The following is a 19,662-nucleotide window of genomic DNA, read 5'->3' on the forward strand; positions in this document are numbered from 1 at the left end:
ACCTACATCTACACATAAAATATAAAAAGCTTAGAGCAGAAGTCAGAAAACTAATCAGAAGAATCCGACGAGATGACTGGGATAAATTTGTTAAATCCTTAGAACGCGATATCACGGGCCTACAGAGAAGAGGTTTTAAAATTTTGAAATTACAACTAGACACAAATGATCAAATAAAAACCAACTCCATCTCTCAAGCAGAATGGAAGCAACACTATTCCAAACTATGGTATAACCCTGGCACTAGGAAGATGAATCTGTGGTAACCGAAGATGAAGAAAATATAACAATGGAAGAACTAGAGTTAATATTACAAAAACCGAAAAAGCCCAGGCATAGACAATTTGAATGTAGAACTATTTAAATATGATGGCACTTTATTAAAAAAATGCACTACTAAAATTATTTAATATCATATAGCATAAGCAACCCAAAGATTGGGAAATAGGTATAGTAATCAATTTACACAAAAAAGGCTCCAGAAACAACCCTAACTACAGAGGGATAACACTGCTATCAACTTCTTCAAAACTGTACTCTAATAATACTAAAGAATAAACTTAATAAATACAATGAACAATTCTTAGAAGAAGAAGAACAATGTGGGTTTAGAAAAGGGAGAAGCACAATAGATGCCATTTTCTCATTACAACAAATTTTGGAGAAAAACAGAATTCAACCGACCAACATTTCTGCTGTTTATTATGAAAAAACATATGAAAATGTAAACCAGGAAAACCTTTGGCAGATACTACATGAAGAAAATATCCCACCCAAACTCCGGAAAGTGATGCAAAGCCTATATAAAAACTCAGAAGTCTGCATAAAATATTCTAATGGCCAACTAACAGACCCAATTAACACCAATAAAGACCCAATTAACACCAAGGATGTGAACTATCACCAAATTTATTTAATATCTACATCAATAAAATTATTAAAGAATGGAAACAAACAATTAACAACAGAATATAATTGAAAAAACGGAATAAAATCCAAACTATATTATATGCTGATGATCAAGTTATAATTGCAAAATCCAAAGATGAACTACAGATAGCAGCAAATAAATTGAATAAAATAGACAAAAAGTACGAGATGAAAATCTCCACCTCAAAAAAAAAAATCAATGGGATTAGGTGGAAAAAACATACAAAGAGTCAAAATTGTTATTGATGACAAAATAATAGAACAAATATCTGATTTCACCTATTTGGGAAATTTAATATCAAATGAAGGGAAAGATATCCACACTAAACTACAAAAATATAATAAAACGAATGAAATGATTAAACGTGAAAACAAATGACAACTGAAACAATATTATGACTGCACAACATCACTTCAAAATCAGCCATCTTCTACAGCTGTGAAACTTGGGTCATAAATAAGAAAGATGCACACAAACTAGAAGCAATACAAATGAGATTTTTAAGACCATTATTAGGCTTTACAAGACTAGACCACCAAAGAAATTTAAATATTCATGAGAAATTAAAAGTAGATAACATAGTAAATGACATAAAACGGTATCAGTAAAAATTGATCAGCCACATAGAAAGAATGAACCCCAACCGGATCCCAAAATTAGCCTTTAACTACAAACCTACAGGCAAGAGAGATGTGGGTCGACCAAGACAACAATGGCAAGATCAAGACCACCCCCAAGAGCTATAACAGAACAGGTCTTAAAAGACCTAAGCCGGACCAAGTTCATGATGATGATAAAACAATTACATGCCTTTTTCTTAAAATTTTTAGCATATACAGTACGTCAAAAATGGCCACCTTATGCATGCTTATGAATAACATTTTTCTCAACATCTTGGACCAAACTCAATATGAAATACCAGCATCTAAAAATAAAGCACAATGTACAACCTATTCACAATCCGATTATTCATTCTATGTTGCAAGCACTGTTATAATCAATGCTTCTAGCCTGCTTGGAAGGAAGATTTATAGGTTTAGATCATTTAATATTTTCATAATCTCATTAACCCATTTACAAAGAAGGGTTTGTAGCAGCCTTTAACTATATGATTTTTATTCATTTAAAATTTTGGTAACTCTTCCTTTTATCTAATAATAGTTTTAGCCTCCTTTTTGGCATGATTCTAAAGCAGAGTCCAGATTATGAACTGTTCTGTTAGTTGAAACGTAGTGTTCACTACAAAATACTAATAAACTAAAATATTAAAAATTTACCAGGCAAGTGTTTTCCCTTTATTAATTACTGTCGTAGCAATTCTGTTCTAATACCTTCATCCTTCCCTAAATGATAATTTGTGCTCCAATACAAACCTTTTTATTATATGTGGGATGGGAATATATTTAGATCCACCATTTTGGAACAAGATGGTGGATCTTGATAATTACCAATTTAGAATTCTCATTTAAATTTCTATCCAAACTAAACTTACAGCATATAAAGGGAGGATTTCATTTGAGTCCGTCACAATCAAACAAACTGCCACTACTCAAATTATACTACTTATAATTTGAGTAGTGGCACTCACTTTAATTTTAAAGTGAGAGTTATAAGCAAGCAGCCCTTGGCAGCTTTAAACTCAGACATGTTTCTCTTCTTTGTAGATGAAAGTATAATGACATGTACTTCCAAAAAAAATCCCGTTTAATCCATATTGAAGACAAGCTGAAGAGGGTAGTTACCATGCTCATTGACTGCCTTGAGCATGTAAGAGAATTTAAGCTTAGCAGCCAGCACTTGCTGCCTCACAACTTACTTCTATACTGTGCAGATTTCTGTTTGAACTTGTTGAACCAACCACAATTGGCTCCAAATGTTTCTATTGTTGGTCCTTTGCCTTATTGGCAATCAAAGATGTCATTTATATTTCCCATGATGGGGAAGCTGGCTGACAGGCATATGGCACTGATTTGATCTTCCATCCATATGATTAATAGTCAATCTGTCTTCAACAAATTGCTCCTAGAATGCCAACTTTGTTTCAGTCAATGCACTAGCGGACTTGGCAGACGTTTTTCCCTTCTTGGGTTTCTTTAGAAGTTTTCCGATGGTAAACATCGTTAGAGCTAAACAAACATCCATCTGGCACTCAGTACACAAGCTACTGCCACACCTGCATTTTAATATCCATTGTGAAATGCTTCCCTTTCCTTTTTGGCAGCAGGTCTATAACTATCAATTGCATGCATTTTATCAGCCATTAGGGATCAAAACTGTACACCAGAACAAAAATAAATGGCCGAAAGAGTGACAATGCTGGAGTAAACATAACTGTATACTATATTGGCTGATTGGCCATGGAAAAAAAATATATATTAACAGTATACTGTAATGGATTATCATATACTGTATATACTTTTTTTTTTAGAAAAATATTTCTGAAACAAATAGAACCATAATGAATCAGCACTATATGGGGGCTGTATTAAATGGGATATGCATGTATTTGAAAAGTTTATGTACTTTTTATCACCTCAAGAATGACCAATGCTTCAGAAATGAAAGAAAAAGGCATGCAAAACTATCCTTGCCATGCGCTCACCTATAAACGTAGAGGAACACGTAGAAAGCAGGAACTTATTGGTCTTGGATAGTGTTCCAGAGGAGCATTTCTTTGTTCTAGAATTCTCTGGTATAAAAACCACTGTAGCCTCTAGTTGAAGACAACTAACTCAGAAATAGGATTTCAACTTTAGATATCCCTATTTGGCAAAAATAGGTAACTATTTAGTCAGAGAAGCGATATTTTCAGTCTGTAACCATTTTATAAATTGACCCACTAGAGCCTGTTGTACATAGATTTAATATTGGAATAATTATAAATAATGAAGTTTAATATGGAATTTTAAAAGTTTCCAAATCTAGTGTGTGTGTATACTAGCAAATGATGCAAGCTTATATAGCATAAGGCAGGCAAAAAGAAACAAAAAAAAAAAACTACTACCCATCTGTCTATCCCCTCTAATAATATGTCTAATTCTTCCCTAAATTTATTCAAACTACCCACTTCTACAACACTAGATGGTAGTTTGTTCAACAATTAATTACTCTCTGGCTGAAAGCAGATTTTCACACATCTATCCTACAGCTATCCTTTTTAAATTTAAGTTCACGTCCCCTTTTGTGTATTAACTGAGAACTGTTTTCAGTATATATTCATATGTAAAATAATAAAGAATTCTGCAGCCATTGTCAATCCAATGCAGGATGGGGGCTTCCCCAATAAGTCAAGTTGAGGAAACGGACCATGATTTGCCATATTGGTCCAGTGCAGGTTGGCAGATCAATCACATTTAGCAATCAGGAGCTTGGACCCCAGTCTACTCAAAGAGCATATGCTATTGCACTCCTGGCTATTCGGCTATGGAGGCCTTATTGTTCATATACAGGGGCATATTCAGGGGTGCGCAGAAGGGACACATGCCCTCCCTTAACCAAAAATTTGAAATTAAAGAAAAAGGACGTGGGAGGCATTCTAAAAAAAAATACTCAAAACCTTGATTGCCATGCCCCCCCTTACAATGACACTTGGATATGCCAATGTTCTTTTATACATATATATATATACAATAATACCCCGACTTACGCTACCCCGACTTACGCGAACTCGGAGTTACGCGGTTCTTGATTTTTTCGTTTGGCAACGCTGCCGCCCACTATCTTCAAGGTCGTTTTTCATATGTTATCGATATACATATGTGCGACGGCGGAGAATGAGAGCGAAAGATGAACAAAATTCAACTTTGCTGCTTTTATGTTTTTTATATCAGTGAAGGGGAAACACATTTCACCATAATAACGTAAAAACTAACACAATTCCAGCAATCGGTATAATCGCAAATGCAATTAGATCGAGTTTACTACCAGTTTATAACAGATTTCACTAGCAGAAACGCAACTGGATTTTTATTGTTTTATGGTAGTAACCCCTAGAAATGCGAGATGTTAATAGCGTATCTCTGCCTTTATGGTGTTGTTTATTCAGTTGCTACATGCGCGCAGCTTTGTTTATGCGTATCAAGCGTGCCTCCTCGTTTTGTAATTGTGCTTTATTCCCTAAAAATTAGTAAAATACTTAATTAAAAGGTGTGAAAAGGAAGCGTCCTGGTGAAGACACTGCAGATTCAGAGAGAAAAAGAAAAGCAATTATCGATAAACAGAGGCGGACTGGGTCAAAAATTCTTACTCGGGAAAATTTATAGTGGCCTCATACTATGGTTTATGGCCAAAATCACACTGGCCCACCGGGGTTTCCCCGGTAAGGCTTATGGCCAGTCCGCCTCTGTCGATAGAGAAAAAATATGAAATTGTGAAACGCTTTGAGCGAAATGAAGAACCATGTGATATTGCACGTGCTACAGGCCTAAATGAAGCAACGACGAAAAGCACATGACAATTGCAAACTCGACAGGTTGAAAATTGAAAAGGGCTCAATTGTAAAGGGCTTAAAAATTTTAGAAAACAGACTCCAACGAAGAACGCGTTATAGCTACAAAGCAAGGAATAAAAAAATTATTAGCTTGCTACGAAGAAATTCTGCGTGAAAAAAAGAACGCGCTGTGTCGTCAGACGAATTTGTTAGATTTTATGAAGCCATCGACATCGAAATAACTTTTTAACGTAATTCATTTGTTTTTTTAATACATATTTTGTATTAATATGTATAAAGAACTGCAATTTTAGTAATATTTTTCTTCTAAACTAGTGTTTTTGTTAGTTCTTGGTCCCAATTAAGCAAAATTTATATGTATTTATATGCAAAATTGTACCCCGACTTACGCGAATTCGACTTACGCGATTTTCGTCGGACCCACCTATCGCGTAACTTCGGGGTATTACTGTATATATATATAAATAATAGCACAAACACATATATACATAATACCACAATTATTTGCATCATGAAATTATTTCTGGACAGAAGGCCAAAAGAACATTTTGCTGCTAAGAACAATTCAACTATATCTTCAAACAGGCCTATGGGGCTGGGAAATTCCATACTGCAATAATTAAAGACAAACAGCAGGAATTAAAAATTTTTACTATAAAAATAATAAAATAATGTGATACACTATCGGAAGACTAAAATATTACAATAAAACGTTAAAAATATACCGAAGCAATAAAATTATCTAAAATAAACTGGATTAAAAGCAATAAAACCTGAAGCTTTCGGAGACTGTCTCCTTCTTCAACAGTATACTATTACTGCAATGACACATCCTTAAGTAGCAGACCCATGGCACTCATGCACATGGCCCATCAGACACATGGTCGGCATTCCCCACGCGCGCATCGGAAACGGAAGTGGCTCGGGAGTGTGTCAAACAGAACCGGTCATCCCGTCTGAAGACAACTGCCTCAAACAGGGGGTGTAAACGTGTCCCCCTGTCCCTGTTAATAGTATTACGACTGGATGAGCCGATTCGCAAGCTCGCGTCTTCAGTGGAGATCCGATGCTGCTTCTCCCAGAAATGCTCTGCCACAGCACAGCTCGCATAATTAGCAGTCTTAACAGCGATCATGTGCTCCCCCAGATGGTCTTTTAAACATCGCCCCGTCTCCCCCACATAACACTCCTCACAATCCGGGCACTTAATCTCATAGACAACACTACTAGTATAGTCCTGGGTTAAGGGATCTTTAACTTGAGACACCACTGTGTGCAATCTCCGTCCCGGAAGTTGCACACAGTGGGTCTGACACTCCCGCAGTGCCTGTACAATGCGTTCTGACAAATATATTTATAGGGTAGAGTCCAATCGTAGGGAGTCGCCTACCCCTGTGGCTACTGCACACATTCCTTACTATCTGGGCCTTTCAGAACGCATTGTACAGGCACTGCGGGAGTGTCAAACTTATTCACATTATCTTTAAGTGTCCTCCCTAGAATTACAAAATGAATTTAGAATAAAATTTATTTTAAACAAGAAACAAATTTTAGATATGAAAATCTGAGGTGTGCCATTTATAATAAACTCACTGAAATTAGAGTTTAGAAAATCAATGAAACTAACCTGGATATTATTTACAGTTTTCACCCATTTTTCTCCTGTCAGAATTTTAGTTTCATGCTGAATATACTGATTGAGTGTTTTTAGGAATTTTACAACTGGAGGCCTACCTGGAAAATACTACAAAATAAAAACAAAATTTCATTGAGTATATGGTTTATATTTGAAATAATTAGACTTCCTAAAAGATTTATAATTCATATATTAAGACACACATGAGTGAATTTTTAGTACATACAGTAAACCCCTGCTATTCGCGGTATGTGTATTTGCGGTTTCGCGGTCATGGATTTAATATAAAATGAAAAAAATGTGAATTTTAAAGCGCCGTGAACATTTTCCGCCATAAAAAAACATGGGCGTGGCTAAAATTATCTTTCCCTGTCAAGACAATGCTCAGTGGGGGGGGGAGAGGGGTAACAAAATCGCGAGCGTGGATGTTTCTCGCTAATCCTTATTCAGTATGTGTTATGTGCTTGTCATGGAAGGTTTCGTCGTTTTCTTTTAATTTATATGCTTATAAATTGAATAAATTTATAAATTGATATGCTTACAAAAGTGATAAATCTACTGTTTTGCACTGTAAAACAGACTTTTTCGAGCATATTAATGGAAGAAAGTGACTTTATTGTGGACAAGTTCTTTCTAACCTGTACAAAAATATGGCTACGAATAAGAAGGGAAATGTGAAAAGATCAAAGAAGGTGATGACATTAGCGAATAAAATTGAGTTATTAGACAAAATTTCTAAAACCGAAAGTGTCTTCTCAGTGGAAAAACATTATAAAATCAATGAGTCAATGGTACGATCAATCAAGAAATCGGAAGAAAAAATCCGCCGTAGTGTCTGGAAAAACGCGCTAATTGCTTCAAAAATTTGCTCTATAACTCGTGATGTTAAATTAGAAAAAATGGAAAAGGCTTTAAATCTGTGGATAGAAGACCGAATTCAAAATAAAATTCCGTTAAGTTCACTCATCATTCGTGAAAAGGCAAAACTCCTTTATCAACACTTTAGCGAAACTGGTGATAGCACAGGCGTGATAAGTTTTTTTGCTAGCAAAGGGGCTAGTTTGAAAAATTTGTTTGAAATTTCTAATAAATATTACATTTAATATTAAATTGTTTCTTATTTTCATTTCGATGCCATATGCTTGCATTTAACAATTATTAGGAATAATTGTTAAATGTACTGTCTGTGTACATAGTCATATTATGAAGGTACATATAATACATACATAGACAAAATTTTAGACTAGTTTTTCTTATATGTTTCGTACTTCGAAATGGAACCCCTTTATTACTATGAGAGCCATAACTCAGTATTCGTGGCATTTCTCAGGAACGTAACCTGAGGTTTACTGTATTTCTTTTAGGAAGCTTTAGGAGATAAAAATGTCTAATAAACATATTTCACTAAATATTTGAACTATTGTGGCATAAAGACTTCTGGTATTTAGTCAGACTAAGTTATAACTACTATCCCCACCCCCAGTCATGAAAAACACCAGTATGTCCCTTTGATATCCCAACTGATGTGCACTATACTTATATTTACTAATGATATTAAGATTAGGAGACCGGAAGAATTACTTAACAAGTACAGGTCACTGTTGAAAAAAAGCCATGAATTAGAGTCGAATTTGAAAGTGTCTGCAATTCTGCCCAGAAACAGGAGAGAGTATATGATGAGAGCCCTGTCGATCAATTCGGCCCCGGAAAGATTGTGCAAGGCTCAAGGGGTAGAATTTTTTTTTCAGCCTGGTCTGTGCTTGTTAACAGGAGAGACTGCTTCTACAGGGATGGGATACACTTAAATAGAAAGGATGCAAGAATGTTTGCTGATGCTATTGAGGCAGTGTTAGGTGGGTCGGAAAACTGCTAGATTGGGGGGACACAAGGACTAATAGATTGACAGTAGCCACTGGCAGAAGGGAAAGTGATTCTTGCACTGCTTCTACTGGAATGAGCAGCAGCCTGGAAAATAAGATGCAGGATATTTCAGAGACTGCTGGGAGTCATTGGGGTACAAGTAAACACATGGGTTGTGTTAGGGGAGCTAAGAAAAAGAACAGGTGCATGTATACTTGCATGTACACCAATGCTAGGAGTTTGGTAAATAAATCTGATGAATTTGAGGTATTGCTCAAAGCATCAAAGGCGGATATTGTTGGGATATCAGAGACGTGGTTAGTTAGTTAGTTATTTGGTTTTTAGGAGCATTAGCAACTAAGGCCATATTGCTCCGGGATATGCGGTGGTCATTCCCTGACCTTTCCACATCCTCCGTATTTGGTGGTGACGGGCTCGAACCCCGGTCTAATCAAGAAGCATGTGCTATGCACTGCTGCTCCTTCCCACCTGGCTACGGAGGCGCTCAGAGACGTGGTGTCACACAGATTTAAGTAATGCAGAACTGGAATTTGGGGAGTACAACGTCTACAGAAAGGATAGATAGGATAGGAAGAGAGAGGGGGGGGTTATGCTATTAGTTAAGAAACACATAAAATCCAAGGAAGTGAAGCCAGTCGACATCGCTGAACAGTGCAGTGTTCAGTCAGTTTGGTGTGACATAAGCATTGGGAGATCAAAATTGAGAGTAGGAGTGTGCTATAGGCCTAATGACTCTGAGGAGTATAATAATAAGAAACTGTACAGGGAAATAGAGTGGGCCAGTAAATCAGAGAGTCTTATAATGGAAGATTTTAATTTCCCAAATATTGACTGGAATTTGTGGGTTGGTCACTCACACACTAGCAAGGCTTTTGTGGGTTTATTGGATGATTGTTTTCTAAATCAGCATGTTTGGGAGGTAAGTAGAGGGAGCAATACTCTTGATTTGATTATCAGTAGTGATTCTTCATGCATTAAGAATCTGCAGATACAGGAACCACTAGGTGGCAGTGATCACGGTGTGTTGAAGTGGGATTTACTCAAGGAGATAACTATCATCAGGGGTAAAGGGAAGGGTTATTGCTTTCGTAAAGGCAACTACGATGGTCTGAGACAGTATTTAAATTCTATACAGTGGGACCAACTGATGATATTACCAACAGGAAACTCAAAATGGGAAGCATTCAAAGAACTCATCTTGGAAGCTACTAGGCTTTACATACCAACTAAGAAATATTGTTCAAGGTTCAGGCCAAAATGGATGTCAGATGAACTAATGAGGCATATGGCAGAGAAGAAAAATGCATGGGATACATATAAATTAACATGTGACACAGAAGCCTATGATAGATATAAGTTGATCTGTAACCAAGTTACAAAGGAGGTTAGGCAGGCGAAGGCACATTAAGAGAAATCTTTGGCAAGGGATGTAAAGAAAAACAGCAAGGAATTCTTTACTTATGTAAACTCTAGAAGGAAGGGGATGAATCACATTGGTATACTTGATATCGATGGTTCAACTGTTCATGATTCTGCTCAGGTAGCTAACAAACTAAATCAATATTTTGCATCTACATTCACACATGAGGAGTTATTCGGGAAGGGGAATGCCATAGATGAAGTAAATACTGGCAGTGAGCTAGATGATCTTTTAATAATTGAGAGTAAAGTGGAGGAGAAATTGTTGAAGATAAATACAAGAAAGGCACCTGGGGTGGATGGGATCTATCCAGTTATATTAAAGGAGGCAGCAAAGGAAGTAAGCAAACCCTTAGCCATAATTATGAGAGCGTCCTTGGACTCAGGGGAGGTACGCACAGACTGGAGATGTGCAAATGTCACCCCAATTCACAAAGGAGGATCAAAGGCTGACACAAGTAATTATAGACCTGTGAGTTTAACTTTTGTTCTAGGAAAATTAATGGAGGCACTAGTTAAAGAAGCACTGAGGGATAATTTAGACAAGAATTCAGCTATAGCTCGACACAGCATGGTTTTGTTAAGGGGAAGTCTTGCCTGACCAATTTGATTGGATACTATGATGCAGTCACAAATGAACTGGATGCAGGGAATAACTTTGATATTATATATTTGGATCTTAGAAAGGCTTTTGATACTGTTGCACAGGGAAGACTGCTGCACAAATTGGAGCAGTGTGGCACTGGAGGCAAATCGTTGCTATGGATAAAGGGATGGTTGAGTGGCAGAAGACAGAGAGTGGTAATTAATGGACACTGCTCATTGTGAACTAATGTTATTAGTGGAGTCCCTCAGGGTTCAGTGTTGGGTCCATTGTTGTTTTCTGTATTTATAAATAATATTGATGATGGTATATCAAGCTTAATGTCCAAGTTGGCAGACGATACAAAAGTTGTCAGGGTTGTTAAGGACACTACTGATGCTATGCTGCTGCAACAGGATCTGGAAAGGTTGAGCAGATGGGCTGAGAGGTGGCAAATTAAGTTTAACATTGACAAATGTAAAGTACTACATATGGGAAACAGCAACCCCAGAGCAATGTATCAACTCTGGTACTACACTGACAGTGGTAGCGAATGAAAAGGACTTGGGGGTAATTGTGCAGGCAGATACGAAGTTCTCTGAGCAGTGCAGACAGGCTGCAAGAGTAGCTCATGGTGTCTTATCAATGATATACAGGAATTTTTCTAGAAGGGATAAGGAGGTGATTATTCCCTTGTATAAGGCAATGGTCAAGCCGCACCTTGAGTACTGTATACAGGTCTGGAGGCCTCATTTCAAGAAGGATGTAAAGCTGCTGGAATGAGTACAGAAAAGGGCAACAAGGTTAGTGAACGGAACGAAGGGTTGCTCTTACGAAGAAAGGCTTAAGTTTTGCAAATTACAGTGTCTGGAGACTAGGCACCGGCAAGGTGATCTGATAAAGGTGTACAAAGCCTTGAATGGTTTGAGCATGCTCAATGCTGATGGCATACTGCCTCTTGCTCAGAATAACCACCTGAGAGGGCATAAATTCAAATCGAGGAAAGACAGATGTAGGATAGATGTGCGGAAATTTGCCTTTAGCCAGCGGGTAGTTGGTTGGTGGAACAGACTTCCATCCCTTGTTGTGGAAGTTGATAGCCTAAATAAATTTAAGGCTCAGCTGGACAGGTATTTTGAACGAACGGAGGGGTGAAGTGGAAGGGGTTTTTTTTTTTTTTTTTTTCTTTTTGGCTGATGTTGCATATGCTTGCTTTCTTGCATCATATGCCTCTACTAATGCTAATGCCTATGTGTTACTTAGTGGAACATTGACTACCTGAAAGTGGAATTGCCATTCCATCTACTGTCAACTATAGTTATCACCATGGAATAAAGAGGATTCTGAACCATATAAGCAACAGTTCCAATTTTTTGATTTTCAAAATGCTGGAGTCAGGCTTTTGTAGGCAGGAGGAAAACAGGCAAAAAAACAGGAGTGCGTTCTAAAAAAGCAGGAGGTTTTTTTGGTAAAAGCAGGAGGATTTTTTTTAACTCATCACCAGTTGTGTAAGGGATTGTTCTCTTTCTGTGTGCATGGGATCACTTTGACCCAACATGAAAGCATTTGAAAAAAATCAGCAAAAAATAATTCTAGTTTGTCCACTTTTTTGATGCCATCTTTATTATCAATATTTTCTGAACACAACTGTGAAAAATCCATTTTTTATATTAAAAACACACATTTTAAATTAATTTTTAAAATTAAAACTCCTCTTCAGACCTGTGGTAAGTGAAATTCAAGTTGAAAAATCCGCATGCTCAATGAACATGGACAGTTGGATGACAGCTTGTCAATAACAGGAACTGTGTTGCATGAAACACGAAGCACACACTTCATTGAAGCATCACCTGGAACCAGTTTGATTCCAGGTGATGCTTCAATGTCAAAAAGCCAGAGAAAAGCATATATTTGTAAAACCAGCTCACTATTGATAATTGTATGTGACGATGTCACGCAACATGTGTATATAATTAACAGAGTTTGTTTGTTGTTTGTTATTTGGTTTTGGAGCATTAGCAACTAAGGCCATATTGCTCCGGGGATATGCAGTGGTCATTGCCTGACCTTTCCGCATCCTCCATATTTGGTGGTCATGGGCTCAAACCCCGGTCTGATCAAGAAGTGTGTGCTACGCACTGCTGCTCCTGTCCATCTGGCTACGGAGGTGCCAATTAACAGAGATTTTTGGAATTTTCAGTGGAAATTTCAAAGAAAACATTTTCAAAAATAGCTATTCAGAGTTTCAGCCATGTGGATGGCATAGATGAAGAGCATGAATCATTGAAATATTATCACTGACCCCACATGACAGGCTCTGGGTTAAAGTCCATGCTGCACTAGTAATTAAATTTCTCGAGCAAAATACACATTTTAAATTACAGCCATAGGATTGTTTACCTAGTACAGTTATGCTTTCAGACATCAGCTTACCTCACATTTTTCTGTCTGTGAATTTTTTATTTGGATATTCTACTAGACATCAAGTGATCTTCAAGAAAGTGACTCAGAAATGCTGAGTTGAACTGTTGCTCATAAAAATGGCCCTGCTGTCTAGATTTCGCTGACAGGAGAATTTCCAAAGCTTCACTAGAAAGAGATGATCTGAACTCAGTTTTTGTTTTCTAACCTATCTGAACATTCTCTCACAGTCAGCACTACTATGAAAAATAGTTAAAATGCGAAGCAGATAATTTTGAGAATTTTTTTACATTTCAAGCTTCCTTGTGCACTTATCAGTTCCCAATCAATGGCCTATATGACCTAGGCATACAGGTCATTGATGGGAATGCCTATGACTAAATCAGAATTATCCTTCTGGTTTGGTCTGCTGTGGTAATCAATTTCTAAAATGGAAGTGTTGGAAAATGTTGGTAAAATAAATTTGCACATAACATTCTTCAACAGATCTAGGAGTAAAGACCTCAATATGGGGATATGAGTTACATGAATTGAAAAATTGTTTGGATTTTTAAACATTTGCATAATATTTAAGAGGAACAAATTGCTTTATTCAAACCAGAAGAGACAGACCTTCTGTAGGAATGAGGAAACATGCATAGAATTATCAGCTTACTTGGCTTGTTTAGGATGCTTTTATCAGAAATTTGTAATTCATTTCTTTTTCTTGAGTTCATTAGTTTGTCTTTGTTCAAAACTTTTGGATCATGAAGTGCTAATGGAAGTGCTGTGGCTCAGAGGAGAACTGAGCGAGGCAGTTGCCTTCTGAATCACAGCCTTCTAAAATGCACAGCTTGCATGATGTTTGTGGAGCATTCAGGTATGGGACATGATATTGCCATGGGGGGGGATGTCTTTGTGTGTGTGTGTGTGTGCGCGCGATGCAAGGAGTGTATCGAAATCAGGCAACAACTCAACGTTCTTATGGACCTATATGAGAGCTTGAAGGACAGGGTGGATGCCCTCGAAGGAACTAAATTGAGGGGCCCATCAAGCTCTCAGCTGCCCACATCAATGCCAGAGCTTGCACTTGCTCATCGCACAACACAGCGGCAACCCCCAAGGCAGAATGCGCGGGTCCCAAAGGAACTAGTAGTTGTTGGTGACTATTGTCAGGGAAACGGGGAACATGCTTTGTAAAAAGGATAGGTGGAACAGGACCAGGGTATGTCTGCCAGGGGCAAAGGTTGATGACGTAGAGCAGATATCATCTTTTAAGGGCACAAAAGGTGATATAGTTGTACACATTGGCACTAATGATATCAAGAGTAGGAGACCGGCAGAATTGCTTAACAAGTACAGGTCACTGTTGAAAAAAAGCCGTGAAATAGGGTTGAATTTGAAAGTGTCTGCAATTCTGCCCAGACACGATAGGAGGGAGTATATGATAAGAGCCTTGTCGATCAATTCGGCCCTGGAAAGATTGTGCAAGGCTCAAGGAGTAGAATTTTTTTCAGCCTGGACTGTACTTGTTAACAGGAGAGATTGCTTCTACAGGGATGGGATACACTTAAATAGAAAGGGTGCAAGAATATTTGCTGATGCTATCGAGGCAGTGTTAGGTGGGTCGGAAAACTGCTAGCTTGGGGGGAGACAAAGACTAATAGATTAACAGTAGCCACTGGCAAAGGTGAAAAAGATTCTTGCACTGCTTCTATTGGAATGAGCAGAAGCCTGAAAAACAAGATGCAGGATATTTCAGAGACTGCCGGGAGTCATTGCGGTACAAGTAAACACAAGGGTTGTGTTAGAGTAGCTAAGAACAGAAATAGGTGCATGTATACTTGCGTGTACACCAATGCTAGGAGTTTAGTAAATAAATTTGATGAATTTGAGGTACTGCTCAAAACATCAAAGGCAGATATTGTTGGGATATCAGAGACGTGGTGTCACACAGATATAAGGAATGCAGAACTGGAATTTGGGGAGTACAACAGCTACAGAAAGGATAGACTGGATAGGAAGGGAGGAGGGGTTATGCTATTAGTTAAGAAATACATAAAATCCAAGGAAGTGAAGCCAGTGGACAGCGCTGGACAGTGCAGTGTCGAGTCAGTTTGGTGTGACATAAGCAGTGGGAGAGCAAAATTGAGAGTAGGAGTGTGCTATAGGCCTAATGATTCTGATGAGTATAATAAGATACTGTACAGGGGAATAGAGTGGACTAATAAATCAGAGTCTTATAATGGGAGATTTTAATTTCCCAGATATTGACTGGAATTTGGGGGCTGGTCGCTCACACACTAGCTAGGCTTTTGTGGATTTATTGGGTGATTGTTTTCTACATCAGCATGTTCAGGAGGCAACAAGAGGGAAGAATACTCTTGATTTGATTATCAGCAGTGATTCTTCATGCGTTAAGAATCTGCAGATAAATGAACCACTAGGTGGCAGTGATCACAGTGTGCTGAAGTGGGATTTACTCAAGAGGTAACTACCATTAGAGGTAAAGGGAAGGGTTATTGCTTTCGTAAAGGCGACTACGATGGACTGAGACAGTATTTAAATTCTATACAGTGGGACCAACTGATGATGTTACCAACAGCAAATGCAAAATGGGAAGCATTCAAAGAACTTATCTTGGAAGCTACTAGGCTATACATACCAACTAAGAAATGTTCAAGGTTTAGGCCTAAATGGATGTCAGATGAAGTGATGAGGCATATGGCAGAGAAGAAACATGCATGGGATACATACAAATTAACACATGACACAGAAGCCTATGATAGATACAAGTTGATCTGTAACCAAGTTACAAAGGAGGTTAGGCAGGCGAAGGCAGATTACAAGAAATCTTTGGCAAGGGATGCAAAGAAAAACAGCAAAGAGTGCTTTACTTATGTAAACTCTAGAAGGAAGGGGATGAATCAGATTGGTCCACTTGATATCGATGGGTCAAATGTTGATGATCCTGCTCAGGTAGCTAACAAGCTAAATGAATATTTTGCATCGACATTCACAGATGAGGAGTTATTTAGCGAGGGGAAAGCCAGAGGTGTATTCAACTCTGGCAGTAAGCTAGAGAATCTTGTAATAACTGAGAGTAAAGTGGAGGATAAATTGTTGAAGATAAACACAAGAAAGGCACCTGGGGTGGATGGGATCTATGCAGTTATATTAAAGGAGACAGCAAAGGAAGTAAGCAAACCCTTAGCCATAATTATGAGAGCTTCCTTGGACTCAGGGGAGGTACGCACAGACTGGAGATGTGCAAATGTCACCCCAATTCACAAAGGAGGATCAAAGGCTGACACAAGTAATTATAGACCTGTGAGTTTAACTTTTGTTCTAGGAAAATTAATGGAGGCACTAGTTAAAGAAGCACTGAGGGATAATTTAGACAAGAATTCAGCTATAGCTCGACACAGCATGGTTTTGTTAAGGGGAAGTCTTGCCTGACCAATTTGATTGGATACTATGATGCAGTCACAAATGAACTGGATGCAGGGAATAACTTTGATATTATATACTTGGATCTTAGAAAGGCTTTTGATACTGTTGCACATGGAAGACTGCTGCACAAATTGGAGCAGTGTGGCATTGGAGGCAAATTGCTGCTGTGGATAAAGGGGTGGCTGAGGGGGAGAAGACAGAAAGTGGTAATCAATGGACACTGCTCGTCGTGGACTAATGTTATTAGTGGAGTCCCTCACGGCTCAGTGTTGGGTCCATTATTGTTTTCTGTATTCATAAATGATATTGATGAGGGTATATCAAGCTTAATGTCGAAGTTTGCAGACGATACAAAGGTAGGCAGGGTTGTCAAGGACACTACTGACATTATGCTGCTGCAACAGGATCTGGAAAGGTTGAGCAGATGGGCTGAGAGGTGGCAAATGAAGTTTAACATTGACAAATGTAAAGTACTACACATGGGAAACAGCAACCCCAGAGCAATGTATCAACTCTGACAGTGGTAGAGAATGAAAGGGACCTGGTGGTGGTTGTGCAGGCAGATATGAAGTTCTCTGAGGAGTGCAGACGGGCTGCAAGAGTAGCTCATGGCGTATTGTCAATGATATATAGGAATTTTTCTAGCAGGGATAAGGTGGTGATTATTCCCTTGTATAAGGCAATGGTCAGGCCACACCTAGAGTACTGTATACAGGTCTAGAGGCCTCATTTCAAGAAGGATGTAGAGCTGCTGGAACGAGTACAGAGAAGGGCAACAAGATTAGTGAATGGAACAAAGGGGTGCTCTTATGAAGAAAGGCTTAAGTTTTGCAAATTACAGTGTCTGGAGGTGATAGGCACCAGTGTTAGGCACCAGCGAGGTGATCTGATAGAGGTGTATAAAGCCTTGAATGGTTTGAGCATGCTCAATGCTGATGGGATTCTTCCTCTCGCTCAGAATAATCACCTGAGAGGGCATAAATTCAAATTGAGGAAAGACAGATGTAGGATAGACGTGCGGAAATTTGCCTTTAGCCAGCGGGTGGGTGGTTGGTGGAACAGACTTCCATCCCTTGTCGTGGAAGTTGATAGCCTAAATAAGTTTAAGGCTCGGCTGGACAGGTATTTTGAACGAACAGAGGGGTGAAGTGGTTTTTTTTGGCTGATGCTGCATAAGCTTGCTTTCTTGCATCAAATGCCTCTACTAATGCTAATGAATTGGATTTGAACAGAACATGAGTGCAATTCAATAGCGATCATTTGGACTTTTCAAATTGGTAACTCTGAAAAAGTGCTCATTGTTTTTCTCACCAATTCTAACCTCTTCTTTAAACAGACTCATCAAAGGTTGCCACTGTTCTACCAGTATAATTACACATTTACTCACAGCATAATTTAAACATATTTAACAATAACTGTATTTTTTAGCCGTTCAGCAATCAGGAAACATATGTCTAAAAACATGCATGCATGATCAGCACATATTAGGCACATATGACATCATTGTCATCATGAATGAAATACATTTATTTTTGATGGACTGCACTGCACTGTTATCATGTTCTTTTGTTTGTAATGCCTGTATCATATGTCTCCCACCACTTGAAATTGAAAAAAACCAAATCTTGCATATATGTTGTCTGAAATTATGTTGTATTTCTTCGTCATCTTATAAGAGAGACTGTCATTTAACTTCACACCACACAATCTCACATTACAGAGATCAACACACACCTGATGACCATTCCATTAATGAAAATAAGCAGAAATTTGCAAAATTAAAAAAAAAAAAAAAAAAGAAACACTGTCACCAACTATATTTATTACTTTATGCTGAGAAGGGTCAAATTGAGAGAGCTGGCAGTTATCTGGCATGATACAATTATTAGATATACAATAAGTAACAGCACAAATTGCAAGGGACCTGGTAAAAAGAGAAACTTTTCATAAGATTTTTTTCTCCAATAGTATTCTATCATGAATGGATCATGAGATCTTAGACACATGAATAAGTACAACATATGGGGAGAAATATTTATACATGATACCCATTGTAGGACACTAGTAACAATTCTCAATGTGTCTGGTCTTGTGGGTAATCAGCTGACAGGCCCTATGTGCTGCCTGCTTATCTTGGTGTATATCTACATTTTTTTTTTGGCATGACAACACCAAAGCTCTTTAAAATTTTAAAGAGCTTTGGTGTTGTTTAAGCATTGGTTAAGGATGCATGACAGAGCATGATGACACTTTATTCACTAAGTGCACCCAAGGCTCAACCATCGCTTTTTGTAATGGTAGAATGGACTTACAACACATATATCATGGTCAGAACATTTACCATAAATCCTGTGGTATGGTAGAATGGACACATATCATGGCCATAACATTTATCATATGTGAATCTTGTGGTTCAGCTGTTCCAATCCTTTTGTTATCTGACAAAGCTATGCTACTTAATCCTACATTTGTTGCTACAAGTCCACCTCACTGTGCATTTCTACAGAAGGCTACTTATATATATGACATATAAGTGCACAATGAGGTAGGCTCACAGAACGAAATGGCATAGCTTTTCCAGATACTGAGATAATTGAAACAGACGTCAGTCCACTCTCCGATGGACCAATGTACATACAGTAGCTATAGTAGCCATTTTAAGCACTTACTGTTATATTTGTTCAACCTGCAATGTTTTCTACATCATGCAATGAATTCTTTGGATCACAAATTTTGTACTGTCATGGTGAAAAGCAAAGCTGGTAATTCTGGGTACAAAAACCAACTGCAACATGCTATCTTCCCACATTTCAATATCTGTAGTGGTTTAACACAGGGATTGAGTGGAAGATGCATCTTCCACTCAATAAATTTGCATCTTCTCTCTCTCTAATATAGTCTCTGTATCT

General features: G+C 38.0%; 1 protein-coding gene across 1 annotated transcript in view; it reads right to left on the reverse strand.

Moving 5' to 3' along the window:
* Window positions 1-19,662, reverse strand: part of LOC150087649 (sulfhydryl oxidase 1-like) — a 92,933-nt gene that overhangs the window by 9,191 nt on the left and 64,080 nt on the right. Inside the window, exon 8 of the mRNA XM_090369846.1 lies at window positions 7,009-7,125. Within this exon, the coding sequence (XP_090225972.1) occupies window positions 7,009-7,125 (117 nt within the window). The remainder of the gene's footprint in view (window positions 1-7,008; window positions 7,126-19,662) is intronic.

Source organism: Mastigoproctus giganteus, chromosome 3, assembly GCF_048544385.1.
Source record: "Mastigoproctus giganteus isolate SK-2022 chromosome 3, ASM4854438v1, whole genome shotgun sequence".
Lineage (NCBI taxonomy): Eukaryota > Metazoa > Arthropoda > Arachnida > Uropygi > Thelyphonidae > Mastigoproctus > Mastigoproctus giganteus.